Below are 18,785 nucleotides of genomic sequence, written 5' to 3'. Positions count from 1 at the left end.
TGTCTTAACAAATACCGCTAAATTGAGGTTTCTCGCGGATTATCCCGAATCATTTACTCTCGTCCGCCTCTGCGTCTAGCTCCTTTACCCTTGAAGAATCCCGCCACTCTACCATCTCGTTCGGTTACTGAGCTACCAAGCCTTTCCGCCGCCGCGCCGATTCGAGTTTTCCGCGTTTTCCCGAGGTCGACATAAACGGTTCTTCTTGGACACTCTAGCCCCGTTCCCGTCCCGCTAGTTTTCTCTCATACTCTGGACAGTAGACCTAATATTATAAAGTGTAGCGTACCGGAAATTTGTAAAGCGCGAGCTAATAAAAGTAATAACGGTAAATCAGAATCGGACTTAGAAATCCACTAGAAATTCCTTAGAAATACTATAGAATAGATCGGAATAATATTTAGCGTCGCGAATATTCTAGAAAAGTGAACATTGTAGAAGAATCGAAATTTTGTCGCGATGCAAGAGTTTGTAGGCTGTTCAGCGGAGCGAAAGGCAAGGCGCGACCAGCGAGCCGCGAACTTAGTGACGAGGTTGTAGATAACGCGGCCACGAGATAACAACCGGTGTGTATAAAATAGAGACGCGCGGCAGGAGCCGACCTATTTGACAGTTTGGGAGAGAGGACGAGGTAAGGACCATCGGCCGCTCTCGGACTAACCAAGGGACTCCAGTAAGAGAATTCGGCGACAATACCTGGAGATACTTGGAGAAAGACTTAGCTGTTAGAGACTCCAGCGGGAGAGTTCAGCAACCAATACCTGGACGCCTGCTCGGAGAGGTAGCTACTCTCCGGCAGGAGAGTACGGCGATACCTTTCTGGACGCCTGCCGTAGGGTAAAGGTTAAGAGACTCCGGCGGGAGAGTACGGCGACATTTCCTGAACACCCGCTTGGAGATAGCAGTTGAGGAGACCCTGGCAGGAGAGTGCGGCGAAACCCTCCTCAACGCTTGCCTGATGAATATAGAAATAAATTGTTATTATTTTAGATATTATTACTAATTAATTACTTATTCTAATCAACCACTTATAATTTACGTATCTAAAACTCATTAAAACTACAATTTAACAAAAAAACTTGTGAATAACTAATTAATAATAAAGCAAAGCATATTTTTATTAATCGAATTAATTGTATTTGCTACTAAATAAGGCGTAATAAAATAATAATAATAATTCTCGAGCGTGTCTAAACTCGTCACTTAGCGGAAAAAATCCATGAACTTCTGGGTATAAAAAGGCGTACAGCGAAGGCTGCAGGAGCAAAACAATCTTTGAAATGTTACGTGTCAGACATCTTAGGAGAAGTACGAAGTGATGAATTGGAGCAGTTTTAGCTGGTAACAGAGTGCTATGTTCAGCCCGAGAAAGAAACTCATATTCGTGTCTAAATTTGCCGAATACGATGCGGCTCGACTAATCGCGATTTTCCGTTTTACGAGTGGTCACGCTGTACTAATTTTAGATTAATTAGATTTAACACGTTCCGTGTACCACCGGTGGTACACGCAGTCATATTTATTCAATGCGCTGAAAACATATTTTATTACAAATATAATTCTGTAAACTATATTTCTACCTAAAAAATGAAGCATTATACAAGATGCAGTATAGAATAAAAGAAAAAATGAATTATGTATTGAGGATGTAATGAAATATTGTGTGATAATATATTAATCTTTAGTCAAAATATCAAGTCAGGCAAAAATGGCTTGACACGGAACGTGTTAAAAATACACCGGTGTTAGAAACTAATCCTGTTTAATCGACGTTTCTTTCTAATTTTCCCGGATTATTTTCTCGTCCACCTCCGAGTTTAAGTCCTTTACCCCTGAAGAATCCTGTCACTCTACTATTCCGTTCGGTTATCTATGCAGTGGAGCCTTTTTCCGCCGCCGATTCGGGTCCTCTGCGTTTCACGATATCGTCATAATCGGTTATATCGTTCTCGCTTAGCTTATATTCGCTTGTAGAATTTCGTTTGGAAGTATCGTTCGGCATCGTGACGCTGAAATACGTATGGCGCCCAACAAATTAGATTAAGTACGGTATCGGGAGGATTCGAATCAGGCATCGAAAAGATGCTACTCGTCCGCGGATCTGCAGATGTGCCGTGAAGATCGAAATCGAGGGCGGGCTAGGGAAGGGCTGATAAAGTATTCGCGGGCGGGGCGGAGTCGCGGGAATTGCCATAGTTGGCCGTTCCGCGAACAGTGGTTAGCGAAATATTATATATTCAATCTGTCGTTTGACACTAATCGCAAAAAGCTGCGTCAAATGACTCTTCTTAAAATTTACTACAAAATTGTCGATTCATTGTTACTGACTTACAGTAAAGACTGGATAACTGCGACAAACGATGGACTGGATAACTGCAACGTTACTATCCCCACCACTTAGGGGGATCCCCCTTGAATTTTGACACTTGACGAGCGAGCAGCGTATGTAATGTAATCCGAACCGGCGTATCGATGTGACAACACTAATGCAACAGTAAAACTTTTTTATTTTTTGATTTTACTAAATATTACTTTTACCAATGTAATTGTGAAATTCTCCTGATCAAAATAAGACCAAACACGGCATAATTTGAACAACATTTGTTTATGTAGTAATATTGTTTGTTTTTTCGAGTGTATGGAGGCGTGATTTTGTATGGAACCAAAAGACTATTACTCGTCAGACTTCTCTAAAAATTTAATTTTAAACAGCCTCACTCGTTCGCTCTCTGTCCTTTCCTACGTTTAGCGGTCGACGCGAGCCAAATGTAAACAAGGAATCGACACCTCGACTCGATAACTGCAACAAAATCGGGAACAAGTGTTGCAGTTATCGAGTCGAGGTGTCGATTCTTTGTTTACATTTGGCTCGCGTCGACCGCTAAATGTAGGAAAGGACAGAGAGCGAACGTGAGAGGCTATTAAAAATTAAATTTTTAGTAAAGTCGGGTGAGTAATGGTCTTTTGGTTCCATATAAAATCGCACCTCAATACACTCGAAAAAACAAACAATATTGCTACATAAACAAATGTTGGTCAAATTATGCCGTGTTTGGTCTTATTTTGATGAGGAGAATCTCACAATTATATTGATAAAAGTAATATTTAGCAAAACCAAAAAATAAAAAAATGTTACTGTTGCATTAGTGTTGTCACATCGATACGTCCTGCCGATTGTTTTCTTTCCTCGGACCTCTCTCTCTTTCAGTCTCTGTCCTTTTCTACGTTCGGCGCTCGGTTCCAGCCAAATGTAAACACAAACTCGACACCTCGACTATATAACTGCAACGCTTGGGTCCCGATTTTGTTGCAGTTATCCAGTCTTTACTGTACTTGATTCCAGACGGAATTTACGTATTTTTCTGCAGTTTAACTACTTGCGCTGGAAAGACAAGCCACGCGCGTCGTAATGATTTTGTTACACTAATACGTCATGCGATTGTTACAGAAACAGAAACAACGTGCGTGCCACATCAGGTGAGATTGTTGTCAGAGTACAGATCATCAGTGCACTGCACAGCGTAGAGTTATCAACATTTAACCCATGTTCCAAAATGGAAAGCAAAAATGAAGTTAACGACATTATTTCGACAAATGGAAAAAGAAAACACGATGGTACTGATAGTCATAGTGATAGTGACTTCGATGAAATAATTTTTCCACTCCAAAACCAGCTAAGAATTTTATCTGATGACGAGGAAGAATACATAAATGAAGATTGTGAAATTGACCTTATTCCTAATGAATGGGTATAGAAATACACCGAAAATGTAACTAAAATTTGGAAATATTCACGAACTTCGAAAATAAATATACCTTTTGGGCAAAGTGTCACAGTTTTACAAATGATAAATGAAATACTAACGGAAGACTTTTCGCAAATTATCGTAACTGAAACGAATCGTTACACGAACCAGATACTCCGAAATGAAACTCACAAATTAAAAAAATATGAAGATAATTGGAGAGATACAATTTCTTGACGAAATAAAAGCATATTTTGCTTTATGCATTCTGATGTCGCAAGTGAAGAAAAACAGTCTTCAATCTTATTGGTCGAAAAGAAGTGTAATCGAAACTCCGATATTTCGAAAAATACATAATGCCATTTTGGAGATTTTCTCAGTTATCGCGCTTTTTACACTTTAGTAACAACAATGTTGAAGACCACAATAATGATCGTTTATGGAAATTGAAAAGTATAATCGATTACTTCAATGACAAATTTAAGACTATTTACACTCCCGAGGAAGATCTATCATTAGATGAATCACTAATGAAATATACAGGCCGTATGGCACATAAACAGCATAACCCATCGAAAAGGGCTCGCTTTGGAGTAAAATTTTATAAACTGTGCGAATCACAATCTGGATACTGCATTCAATTCAAGATATACACAGGTCAGGATATAAATAAAAATGCTGACACTAGTGCATCGGAAAGTGTTACAATGTTTATGTGCACAACAATATCTGGTTACGGTCACACTCTGTTTCTCGACAATTGGTATTCATCACCAAGTCTATTTGCAAAGTTACAATCTATAATAAAATAATTTTAAGAAAAAAAAATACGCCGACTTCGAAATGCACTAAAAAGTATAAAATAATTTCTATTTCCTAATGAAGTAATTTCTATTTCATTCAATCATACAATTACGTAACAGATATGAATGAAACCTATTTACTCGTTCGGTAGTATATTAAATACATTTCAACCTTTTCGGAGGCGGCGCAAAATTAAAAGATTTTCTTGAACATGTCAACCTTTGGACAGCCGAACATAGGCAAAGCTTGTATAGTTATTTTTTTTCTATACATATAAATCGACAGCACGCCGCTAAGTAGGTGTTAGTGCGTATAGATTGTAACTATGGTCTATCTAGATTCATAGAGTATGCGACGGAAAGACTCGATCGCCGCATATTCTATAAAGATAGAGCCTATCTGCCGCAAATTTGGTAATTCCTGCCAACCAATTTCATTTATATCAGAAACGTTGCGAAATGAAGATGTAGTCATTGCATTTACGTATATTACCAGATATATCTATAATGGTTCGTATTCCTTCTCAGGATTTATTAATTTCCAATACGTCATACCACAATCAACTGGTTATTGGCAGCAACGTTTACTGAGGTATTTTTAATTATGCGCCGCCTCCGAAAAGGTTGAAATGTATTTAATATACTACCTAACGAGTAAATAGGTTTCATTCATATCTGTTACGTAATTGTATGATTGAATGAAATACAAATTACTTCATTAGGAAATAGAAATTATTTTATACTTTTTAGTGCATTTCGAAGTCGGCGTATTTTTTTTCTTAAAATTATTTTATTTCACGCTTTTTAGTGGAATGGGGAGAATTATATAGGATACTATGCGACAGTTCTTCCGGGCTTTTTTTTGTCTGCGTAAATGCCATGAACATAATTAAGTAAAAGACAACATGGATATTCGTTTTTAAATTTTTTTGACACAACTAATGCCAGCAAAGGAAAAGATTGTAACTTTCTTATTTCTTACTATTTTTTCATGAAACTTTTACTGTTGTATTTGTCTAGATTTCCTGATTACAATGACACCAAACATGATATAATTACGTTAACAATTGTGTGTGTAACGAGTGATTGTAGTTTATAACATAAAAGAGGACGGCGAATGGAAAAGAAAGAGAAGCAGAAGCTTAACGCGTTCGGCAAACATGAAACACTCGTGCGTCTTCTGTCTTTTAAATTCAAAAATCAAAATTCTTTATTTTTGGGGTTTCATCAATGAAGCTTTGATTATCGTATTCGTCTCGTTTTTCTGATTAAAATGGTACCAAACACGGTATAATTAAAATCATAATTACTTGTATAGCAAGCCTTTAGAAGGAATTCGCACCTCTACCGTAAATGTTACATCCCAAACTTTTATGGCTTGTTACATAAGTAATTACGATCGTAATCATATCGTGTTTGGTGTCATTTTAATCAGAAAAACGAGACAAATACGATGGTAAAAGTTCCATTGACGAAAAACCAAAAATAAAGAATTTTAATTTTTAAATTTTGTTAAGACTTGTCATAGATTTAACTGTAAATATTTAGCTTATCCTAGTTTGTAAATTCATAGTATTAGTTTTTAGTTGATTTATAGCCGGTCCCTTGAAATTTTGTAAAACGTTCCGTGGCAGCAGTAAACTCATGAAGCCATAAAGACCCGCAATTCTTACCGTAGCTTTTTCGTTCCTTTGTTTCGCATATGGTCACCAGGTACCATCATTTCTAACTTTCTAGTCCGTTATTTCTCGAATGTTTTACCACGGTCAGCGCGCTGCTTGACTTTATTACTTGCCACGGTCAAGGGCCGAAATTAGTCATACATAGCGACTGGGAAAAACCCAAGAAGGGCGTTAACTTTCACCTCCCTTCCCCGGTTTTCATAATTTTTGTCACCTAATCGGAACATTCCTCCCCCGCCAAGTACATCCTTACCGAGGTTACCTCGGATATAGTTTTACACTTTTTAGACAGACAGAACCTTGATAGAAAACGTGATAGATAGAACCTTGATAGAACCTTGATAGAAAACTGGATAGATAGAAAGGCAACATAGATAGAAAATAGTACTTGATTACAACACAGTATTGGACTTAGAAATAAACTAGCACATTTTCAAACCTAGACACTTAGATTTTTTCCCGAAGTATCGGGTGGTCCTTCGAGTGTTAGAACATTAGCTTTCGTTGGCACAAGCGTGCATAACGCCTACAAAGCTCGACTACCATTACGGTGGACACGAGCAATTAACATTTGGTCCTTCGAGCCGGATAAAGTTCATCCGCTCTTTGGCTACGAAGAAGACACTTGGAAGAAGACGTCTCACTGGAAGCAGTCTGGTACTTGGATCGACCCACGACTGTCAGCGAGGACGTGCAGAAGGACATCGAAGGAGACTACAGCATCTGCAGCGGTACATCCAGGAAGGCGACTGTGCGCAATAGTTGGACGACGCATCCCCCTGGACGTGATAGCAGCCGTGCAGATACGCAAATTCGAGGAGATCGACGCTGCAGCTGGAGGAAGCATTCTAGCAACGCTAATCCAATTCCTTCTTCACGTGAGTTTTTAGTTCCTTTGTCTTATTTGCGTTGAAATAGTGTAGAAATGGAATCCCTCAAATCTTTGGTAGCCGAACGCGGGGCGATAAAGTCGAAGTTGACGCGATTTAGAAAGTTCGTGGAGACGTCAGCTATAGAATCTGATATATTAGCATTTGAGAAACGCGTTCGGGCAAATGAGGGCTTATACGATAAATTTGACGGCGTTCAATCGCGTATAGAGACCATAGTAGTAGGCACGGAAAATGAGGAGACGCATTTGCAAGAGCGCGAATCGTTCGAGGATATTTATTTTTGTGTTCTTTCAAATGCCGAGAGGCGCTTAAATAGTGTTAGAGGCGTGCAAACTCCGGTTCCTTCGCAAGCAACCGGTGCTCCGTCGGCAGCCGTTGAGCCGATGACGACTAAACTTCCCGTTATTAAACTCCCGACTTTTAACGGCGATTTTGGCCAATGGATTAGATTTCGTGACACTTTTACTTCTTTAGTGCATAATTGTGAAAAGTTGACGGACATCGATCGTTTTAATTATCTAGTATCGGCATTATCTGGACCTGCGGCGCGCATTTTAGAGTCATTTAGCGTATCGGCCGCGAATTATGCGCTCGCGTGGTCGCGCTTGAAGGAGCGGTATGAAAACCCAAAGGCGTTAATAGATCGTCACGTCAATGCGTTGTTTGATATACCCCCTGTTCGGAAGCAAGACGGCGAGTCTCTTAGTAAATTTGTAGATACAGCGGTCAATAATGTTCGTGCGTTAGAAGGATTATTAAAACCGGTAGAATTGTGGGAAGCATTTATTGGCGCATATTTATCGCGACGCATAGATTCTGCTTCGCTCGATGAATGGGAGCGAAAAATTATGGAAGCTCCGAATAGGCCTGGATTTACCGAATTCGCAAAATTTTTGGAACATCGTTCGCAATATCTTGCTAGAAAGGATACGAATAAGGCAGGCGCGATTACAGTTCCTAGTAACTTGAATAAGGATAATCGACTTCGCACAGACAATCGAGTAGTTAATAGAGCCTATCATCCCGTTTCTCATGTCACTAGTCAGCATAAGGAATGCCCATTATGCAAGGGTGACCATGAGTTACAATATTGTAGTAAGTTGTTAGGATTAGCTTTCCCGCAAAGGCATGAAACAATCAAACGTCTACAAGTTTGTTTCAATTGTCTGATGCCGGGACATAGTATCAAGAATTGCACTCGCGGTAAATGTAGAATATGTGGTAAAAAACATCACACCGTATTGCATCGCGACGAAGCGCCCGCGACGACTGAAATAAAGTCAACCCCTGCAGAGCCTTCTACGTCGCACGTAGTGCAGTCTTGTTTAGCGAATTCGACCGAAGCCGCGATCGAGTGCACTGTTTTGTCGACAGCAATAGTTTTCGTAATAGATGATAAGGGCAATAGGCATAAATGTCGCGCACTTTTAGATGTAGGTTCTCAGGCTCATTTTGTTACTGAGGAATTTTGCCAACGATTTAATCTTAGACGTAGACCCGTGGACATGTCTGTCGCTGGTTTATCTGGAGCCAAAAGTACCATAGAATTCAAAACGCAAATAGAAATAACTTCTCAGGGAAATTCGTTCCATACAGAATTATCGTGTTTAGTTATTAGAAGAATCACAGAAACCATGCCGAATATTCCCCTTAACAAAGTTAATATTCCGGTACCCCCTGGCGTTATTCCGGCAGATCCTGAATTTCAACAACCTGGTCACATTGATCTTTTAATCGGCGCTGGTTTGTTTTGGCGATTATTATGTATCGGCCAGCACAAAGTAGGCTTAGGTAATTTAGTATGGCAAAAGACGCGCTTAGGTTGGGTTTTAGGAGGCAGTTTGAATTGGCCAGAAAATAGAAAATCGGTGCAAGCATGCCACGCGATTACAAATGCACAGTTAGATGCCTCAATTTCGCGATTTTGGAACATAGAGGAAATTGATTCGGGAGAGTCAACTAGTATAGATAGCAATGAATGCGAGATATATTTTAAAGAGACTACGGTACGCAATTCGGACGGGCGTTATATTGTTAGTTTGCCTTTTAACGACCGTGTTAGCGAATTAGGAAATTCTCGCGAACAAGCCCAGAAACGTTTATTGAACATAGAGCGTAGATTCAAAAAAGATTCAACCCTTCGATCGCAGTACACAGATTTTATGCAAGAATACATAGATTTAGGCCATATGTCTGTAGTTCCGGACGAAACCGTAGAAAATTCCAACTCTTGTTATTACTTGCCGCATCATGCCGTTTTTAAATCACCTAGTACAACCACGAAAATTAGAGTAGTATTCGATGGTTCAGCGAAAACGTCATCAGGACTTTCTCTGAATGACGTACAATTAGTAGGACCTACAGTTCAGAGCGACCTTGTCACAATTCTCATTCGTTTCCGGAAACTTCGTATTGTATTATCCGCTGATATTGAGAAAATGTACCGGCAAGTACTTGTTGCCAGTGCAGATCGGAAATATCAAAGAATACTTTGGCGGTCTACTGATAGCGAACCGATTGAAACCTATGAGCTGAATACTGTAACATATGGAACAGCGTCAGCTTCTTTCTTAGCAACTAGAGCATTGCGGCAGGTAGGGCAAGATTACGCGCAATCGTTCCCTCGTGCTAGCAGCGTCATTCGTGACGATTTTTACGTCGACGACTTGCTGACGGGCTGCGAGACGGTTGAAGAAGCGAAGGAATTACAGGAATCATTGAATTGGGTCCTAGCGCAAGCAGGCTTCTGCTTGCGAAAATGGGCGAGCAATGATTCACGAATTGTTCACAATAATAGTAGTGAAAACACTGTAGTTATTAAAACCGCGGAAAAGGATCCGAAAACTTTAGGATTGTTTTGGTCGGTGAATTCGGATCACCTTAGTTATACAATAGCAGACTATCCAACAAATAGAGTTACCAAACGGGTTATTCTATCCGAAATTGCGAAAATATTCGATCCACTCGGTCTCATAGGTCCTATCATAGTCAGGGCAAAATTATTGATGCAAGAGCTTTGGCAATTAAATATAGGTTGGGATGTTAGTCTCCCACAAGAAATTCATACGCGATGGTGTAGTTTCCGTACTGAATTACGCGATATTAGTTCCATATCAATTCCTCGTCGAGTTTTAGTCAATTCCCAGATAATAGATAGGGTTTACCCTACTGTATTAATTGCAAAGAGTTCGAACACCCAGCGTCATACAGAGGGTGCCCAAAACTTAAAGAACTTAAACAAAAAATAGAAGATCGTAAAATTCAACTACAAGCGGAAAAGGAAAAAAAATCAAAACTGTACAAAAACACAGTCAAGTCAAACAATTCATATAGCCAAGTAACAGCCAACAATAAACCAGACACGTTGTCACCACAAAACCACACAAACACACCCCAACAAAATAACATTACACAAACACAAGAACCAATTATTTGAGAAAAAATTAAAAAAATCATAACGGTCACCATTAGCGCCCATTATTACTCAACTAGCTGAAAATATAACAGCAAATTCGAACAAAATAAACATAATTACACACGCACTCGAAATAGAAATCTAAAATGATAGCAGATATAGTTTCCACCAAAATACAGCCAATAAATTGTTATTACATAAACTAAACATAGTTCAAATAAACGTAAATTCGATCATAACCAATGAAAGAAAGTTCACGCTCCTGGATTGCCTCAACACACACAAACCGGATGTAGTTTTACTATCAAAGACAAAATTAAATCCAAGCCACAAAATAAATTACAAAAACTACACCTTTATCAGAAGAGACAGATTAAACTCCATACAGGCGGGAGGGACGGGAATCCTAATCCGAAAAGACATTAAATTCAAAAACATCCAGACAGACAGTATCAGAAACAGCACAAGCTTCGGAGCAACGGTTTTAGAAATCAAATTTCAAGATAACCGTAACTTACATGGTGTGTTCCGAAAGTAATGCGAATGATTTTTTTTAAAGGAATTTATTGAACCAATTCTTACAAATACTCAAAATTCTTCAAAGTACTGTCCTTGGGCTTCTACATATTTTTGCCAGCGACTCTGCCACGAACGGTACGCATCCTGGAATACGTTTTCCGGAACCTCTCTTAGGGGGTCGGTCACGGCCGCTTGGATATCTTGTATCGACGAAAAACGCGTTCCTTTCAGGGATGTCTTGATCCGGGGCAACAAAAAAAAGTCTGCCGGTACCAGGTCAGGACTATAGGGGGGTTGGGGAAGCGTTAACACCTTGTTTTGGGTCAGAAATTCACGTAATCGCAGCGCGTTGTGGCAAGGCGCGTTGTGGCAAGGCGCGTTGTCGTGATGCACAATCCAGGTAACGGAGATGTGTTTTCTCGTCTTGATGACCCTTTTTCGCAGTCTTTTCAGCACATCCACGTAGTAGGCGGTGTTAATTACCTGTTCTTCAGGAAGAAATTCTTTATGGACTGTTTGACGGACTCTTTTGCTGGTTGGTGGCCGCCTAGAGCATTGATCGTTGTGAACCTCTTCCCGCCCTTCCTTAAAGGCCTTTAACCACCTCGAAACTTGTGAGTACGACAGAACAGAGTCCCCATAAGCCTCACGAATCACTTTATTTGTCTCCTCAAGAGATTTGTTTAGTTTAGCACAAAAGCTTTATCGCGTATCGTTGTTCCGATCGTCGACTCCACTTTTTCCGTGACACGGTCACCAAACAGGGGTTCACAAAAATTCATGTCCTGTCCCTTTCACAGCTCGGAGAACCCTGGGACCGGGTTCGTTGGAAAGCTTGGGGTCCCCCCATCTAGCACAAGTGGTCCGATCGCCCAACGACCAACAGCACCGGCGCGGCGCAGGAATTTTGTTCGCATTACTTTCGGAACTCAACATGTATACCTGATCGCGGGATACGCCACAGCTAACTCGAAAAAAGAATTTATGCTAGAATTCAAGGCCCTCATTGATTCACTCCAATTACATAAAACAAACAATTACTACCTATTAGCCGGAGACCTAAATGCTAAACACCATACATGGGAAAATACCATAAACAACACCCGAAGAGTATCCCTGTATAAGTGGATTTCGCAAAACGAAATCACTTACAGAACAACGCGATACAGCACGATAGTCCCTTCCTATCCGAGAAGCGGGGCATTCATAGACCTTTGCCTAGCCGACAATAGAATCAAATTCCACGATACACAAGCACCCAACCTCCTACAGTCCTTTAAATATTACAGCGATCATAGAGCGACGAAAATTTCAATATCCATCCCATCTGCAAACTTTTTTCTCTTCGACGAAGTATCCTCATGTATCAAATACAACTTCCATAAAGCCGACTGGACAACGTTTAAGACGACACTATTAGAAATAGACACAGTAGACATACCTAACGACAGAAATCTTACGACGGACGAAATCGACGATTACATATGTAAACTAAATACCCACATACTCGAGGCAATAGATTTAGCAGTGCCGCGAATAGAGAGCAACTTTAATTCAACAGATAGGTATATTACCCCAAAAATAAGAAACCTTCCTAAACAGAAAAGCTCCCTCATCACTCGAATCAATAGACTTTCGAATTTAAAAAACTATACATAAGCAAATGATACGACCATAAAAATCTTAAATGCTCAGCTTAAAAAGATCAGATATGAAATCAAGAAAACCTTCCAAGAATCCGTAAGTAATTACTGGAAAAACCGAATTAGTAAAATTTCTCTACAAAACAATAAAAGATCTTTTTCCTTCGATAAATAGCATATTTCGAACAAAAGAAAGCAGCGATATAGGGACACTCAAAATCCCCACCTGTCCGATCAGCCTTCTTCCAAATATTAGCAAGGTCTTCGAAACAGCATAAACGACTCGATAGTTAGCTTTTGCAAATCGAAAAATATAATTCGAGAATACCAATTCGGCTTTCGCCATAGACACTCCACAGTTCACGCGATAACTAAATTCACATCGGATATTTGTTGGGCTCAAAACATCGGAGACTGCGTCGCCGCGTTACTCATAGACCTTGAAAAGGCTTTTGACACTGTTTGGCTGGATGGGTTATTCTACAAGTTGCTAAAGAAGGAGTTCCCAATCCATCTGGTACAGATGATTTGGAACATGCTTCATGGTAAACAATTTTTCGTAACCAACGGTCAATTCAGATCGAGTAAATCTTTCAAAATTAAAAACGGCCTACAACAAGGCACAGTAAACTCTCCCGTTCTGTTCAACATATTCATAAACGACTTGTTACAAATGTATGGTCTAAATATCGACTTCGCTAAAATCGCGTTAGCATTCGCAGTCGATTTATTAATCTACATCCGCGGCAACAAAGCTTCCTTATTGCAATCAGCCTTACAGGAAATTTTCGGTAAAATCCAAGATTAACATAAGCTCAACATTAATAAATGCGAAACAATCTTATTTCGACCCTACATCTGACCCATATCGGACGCCAACTTCAACGTACGTAAACACGGAACTAAATTTCGTATACGCGATGCGAAAGATTCAAATACGAAAATTCCCCATAAAAATACTGTCCGATATTTAGGCATACATTTGGACTTTAAACTAAATTACAACGAACACATCAAAATACAAATAGAAAAAGCTCAGAAAGCCTTCATTATCCACAAAAAACTTTTTTACTCCAAAGATCTAGATAAAACGCGTGAAAATTTTATGTTACCAGCTTCTCGTCCGACCCATCTTGAGCTACGGATGCCCAATATGGTCCGACATCAGCGCTGGAACCATGGAGAAACTAAGAACCTTTGAAAGGAAATGTTTACGAGCCTGCCTCAGCAAATACCGAACACCAGAATCCAATTACACCAAACTCATCAGCAATCATAGGCTATACGAAAAAGCCAAGATCATCCGCAATGACCTATTTTTACTTAAACTTATACACAATCACTGGGCCAACACTGTCAAAATAACATGCAATAGTCTTATGTGTCATTTACCATACCCAAATCCATTATATTTCACAAAAACTCTAAAAACCGGATATACTCCACCGGAATCCTTCATCTTTCTTGACAGCGAAGGATATATACAAAACCCTGAAAACATCCCAATTTTGTAAAACGCATTTAGGAAAACTGTCGACAAAACAATCACATACAATAAAAACATCCAATTTAATGATCCCAACATACGCTTTAAGTACAGACTGTTCAGCATAGATAGGAAAGACAAACATAGAATAGACACAAAGAAATTACTGGTGGCTAAAATAACATAAATATTATAAATTAATATTGACAAGAATGGGATATTATTCCCCACCGAGTAGGAACATCTTTTAATACTTTTTTCGCCTTTTTCTCTCTCCTACTTCATTTTTATTTTATCTTTCTTCCCGTTCTCTTTCTTTCTTTTTCCCACACCCCAACGCCAAACACTATATATCGTTTATACAGTCCTCTGTGCCGTTTCTGTATATATTATATTATAAATTTCATTGTACAAGTATACACCTTAGTCATAAGTTTATCATCATTCATGTCGAAAAAAAGACATTCTGCATTAGAAATCATAATATAGATTGCGCGTGCTCCATGTAGGAGCCTATAATCTCATTGTATATGTCCACCCAAAGCATATACCGTTTGTTCGTTTTGATTTATTGTACCCTTTGTATATATTATTAACCGACTTCGAAAAAGGAGGAGGTTACTCAATTCGATCAGTATATATTTTTTTTTTATTTTTTTATTTTTTTTTTTTCTATGTGTGTCCGCCGATTACGCCTAGCTGGATGGACCGATCGGAACGAAACCTTTTGCATCTGTTAGGTTCTGACTCCCCATTGGTACCATTATCAAAAAATTTTTCATTTTTTAATTGCAAAGTATTGTTATTGCAAAAAAACCGGCAACTTTTGAAATAAAGTTTTCTCGATTTTAGTGCGCTTTTAATATCTTATCACGGACATGATTCTGAACAATTTTGTTCATATACAAATTTCGCGGAAAGGTTTAGTTTTCGAGATATTAGCGAAAAATTGTTGAAAAGTTTTGAAATTAACTTTGGACGATTTTGATGTCCTTTTAATATGTTATCAGGGACACGATTCTGAACAACTTTTTCCTTATCCACAATTAAGGAGAAGCTTTAGTTTTCGAGTTATTAGCGAAAAACTATTGTTACTAATATATTGAATACTACGTATGCCTCCGTGTCTCTGGTGGTGTATGAGTCAACATGCAGTCGCCGATTTTCTACTGTTTCTACAAACACGTCTTGCCGGCCGATAAAAAGCGTGAAATAAAATAATTTTTAGAAAAAAAAATACACCGACTTCGAAATGCACTAAAAAGTATAAAATAATTTCTATTTCCTAATGAAGTAATTTCTATTTCATTCAATCATACAATTACGTAGCAGATATGAATGAAACCTATTTACTCGTTAGGTATTATATTAAATACATTTCAACCTTTTCGGAGGCGGCGCAAAATTAAATAACATATTCAAAATAATCTTTTAATTTTGCGCCGCCTCCGAAAAGGTTGAAATGTATTTAATATAATACCTAACGAGTAAATAGGTTTCATTCATATCTGTTACGTAATTGTATGATTGAATGAAATAGAAATTACTTCATTAGGAAATAGAAATTATTTTATACTTTTTAGTGCATTTCGAAGTCGGTGTATTTTTTTTCTAAAAATTATTTTTATTTATTGGCACAATAAACGTTCTGTTACAAAAAAAAATCGGTTCTCGTCCGATCATCAAAGTCAAGCTGAGTTGGGCGCGGATAGTACTTGGATGGGAGACCGCTTGGGAACTCCGCGTGCTGTTGGCTTCTTTTTTTTCCCCATTTCCCTCTTTCTTTTGAATGAAAAGTTCAGCATTGCTACCGTCCAAAGCTTCTTTTATTGTATTTAGATTACGATCGTTGGATTTTATATTGAATAAAACAGAAAACAAAAAAAAAAAGCCAACAGCACGCGGAGTTCCCAAGCGGTCACCCCATCCAAGTACTATCCGCGCCCAACTCAGCTTGACTTCGGTGATCGGACGAGAACCGGTATATCCTGACTAGTATGGCCGTTGGCTAATAGCATATCGTGCCAAAATTGTTTTTTAGTGTATACCCTGTGTACTAAAGTTATTCTTTATCATTTCCTTTATAAGATAAAGAAAAAAGATACGCATTCAGTACAGAAAGAATTATTTAGCTCAAGATTTTCTCGTTTAACCACGTATCTACGTTTCCTAAACCTAAACATAATAAATTTTATCATGTACCACCATATAGAACAGGTGAATTTCTCAAATAATAAATACTAACTGCAGAAATTCATGTAACATTATAAAATCAACAACGGAAATAAAGTATGTCGAAGCATATTGAAACGCAAGTTTTCATCACATCTTTAATAAAAATTATGAATCGGAAATACGTGTAAGATGGGGTAGAAAATGATTGAAACGCTAAGCCCGATTTGAAAAATACTATATATATGCTACAAAGGCGTTTCCGAGGCCGAAGTAGTATCTTCGAAAGGTTTTTCAAGAAACTCAGGGTCGTTTTATGGCCTAGACGTCACAGCGTCAGGCCTCGACCTCGTGGTGGTCGTCGCGTCGTAGAGCCGCCATGTACCCTTTGTCCCTACGTTATTGGGATGGGTCAATGGGCATTTTCTAACATACGTACACTATTTTCAAAAGCATGGTTAAATAGAATGCAAAAAATATAGCATTTTGCAGTGTAGGCGCCTCTTGGAATGAAATATATGATTGACATGCGTAATAGATAGGTTGTGGAAAATCATATTGTTATCACATTGTGCACAATTTCAGGAAGACTTCTTAATTTTATTATGTATGTAAAAAGAACATACTCTCTTTAAAATTCGTAGTAGCGCGCTGAGTAGACTCCGCGCGTGCTACTACGACACTTACTAGAGTTCTCGTCTAGTATTAAATTACAGATATCAACAGCTAGGTAGAAAGAGAGAAAAGAATAACAAAGGGAGAGCACATGATAATAAAAAACCGTTATAAAAACAATTCTTACCACAATATAGGTTGAGCTTGGTGTAAAAAAGAGAGGCAAATAATTGACTTTAGTTGTCGTTTCTCTTGTTTACAGGTAACGTATAAATTTTATATATATTGTAAATAGTAATGTCAGTTATAAAATAAAATCTCTTGTTTACAGTGAAACTAATTTGGGTTCACTTATTCGGACAATCTCTTATCCCCAATCTTTGATATAATAAGATATTATATATGTATACAACATAATTATGTATCCAACAGGTGAATTTGTCAAATAATAAATAATAACTTCAAAAATTCATATAACGTTACAAAATCAATAACGGAAATAAAGTAAATCGAAGTATATTAAATCGGGAATTTTCATCACATTTTTAACAAAAATTATTAATAGGAAATAAATACATAATATTTTTAAAAAATTATATTTAAAAAAATATAACCTTTTTGCAGTATAGGTGCCTCCTGGAATAAAATATATGATTGATTGCGTAATGATGGATTTTGGAAAATCACATATTGTAAACAACTTTACGAGGGCACCTTAATTCCTATAATAATAGTTAGCAGTATTATAAAAATTACACCAGCTCCAAAAATTCCGTAATACATCAGCGAGAAACAGGAAGTGGATTAAAAAGATCGCTTACACATAGCAAGTAAGCAAATCTGTTTCACAGATTTAACAAATTACTTCCATATTTTTCCAACAACGATATGATCTGTTTCACTCCAATTGTACCATATATTGTAACTCTTATTTACAGATATTTACTTAAGGGCAGGATCCCGCAGTAACTGTGCTTGTATACTAACACATAGCGGCGCATGCACGTATAGGCGATGTGCGAGTGAGAAGTCCGATTTCGTACTTTTAAACTAACGTCTCGAAAATTGCATAAATTCACTTTCTGAGGATAACTTTAGCATCGTTAGCTATCCACAATATCGGGCTGCTATCGATTTTACGTCAATAAACGTCACATTTTGAATAAAACGAAAAATTCTTCGGACGTACACGTGAGACAGATATAAATTTTGACAGTCAAGATGGCCGCTCCTAGACACGTTGCGCCGTATTTTCGCTTTTACGCAAAATTTAGAGATTTACTCACCGAAAACGATAGCAGCCCGACATTACTGTAATGGTACGATGTCGGGTTGGTCCATATTTTGTCAATTTATCACTTCTGAAAGATGTTAGTTTAAAAATACGATTTTGCACACCGGCGCCTGTCAACGATGTTCCGCCATGCAATTATAGTTTCACGATTATCTACTTGGAGCGCTTGTAGTATTAGTTGCATGTTGTCGCGGTTTTGGCCACATTACCTACAACATCGATGAAAATACGAAACTGTCGGTAACTGCGTACAATTTTCGGGACAGGGTATGACACTGCGCATTGCATTGCGCGCATCACGTAATTCAACTGTTCAGGGAAAATAGAAATCTCAATTTTCCACCTTTGACTTTTCCGTGCTTTATTAACAGAGATGGTCTTCGACCATTCGCTTCCGCAAACAGTGATGAACTGACTCGCACGAAAAAACATTCATCGCCACGCACGCTGACGCATTCTCGCCCGGAATCATTCCTCGAACTCGGACACCCAACGCGACACTCGATCCGATCATCTA

The 18,785-nt window shown here is 38.4% G+C and overlaps 1 protein-coding gene and 1 pseudogene across 4 annotated transcripts in view; both read right to left on the bottom strand.

Moving 5' to 3' along the window:
* Window positions 1–18,785, bottom strand: part of LOC143264620 (uncharacterized) — a 188,496-nt gene that overhangs the window by 135,634 nt on the left and 34,077 nt on the right. For 3 of the 4 annotated variants that reach the window (XR_013038428.1, XR_013038430.1, XR_013038429.1), the window contains exon 2: window positions 762–955. Coding sequence is in view for 1 of the 4 variants with exons in the window: in XM_076532748.1 (XP_076388863.1) it covers window positions 816–955 (140 nt within the window). In the remaining 3 variants the exon portion in view is untranslated. The remainder of the gene's footprint in view (window positions 1–761; window positions 956–18,785) is intronic. The other variant, XM_076532748.1, reaches the window with a different exon arrangement.
* LOC143264728 (5S ribosomal RNA) lies at window positions 16,077–16,196 on the bottom strand (annotated as a pseudogene).

This window comes from Megachile rotundata, chromosome 6 (genome assembly GCF_050947335.1).
Source record: "Megachile rotundata isolate GNS110a chromosome 6, iyMegRotu1, whole genome shotgun sequence".
NCBI classification, from domain to species: Eukaryota; Metazoa; Arthropoda; class Insecta; order Hymenoptera; family Megachilidae; genus Megachile; species Megachile rotundata.
The sequence above is the reverse complement of the archived record's forward strand: the minus strand, read 5'-3'. Positions and strand labels throughout refer to the sequence as shown.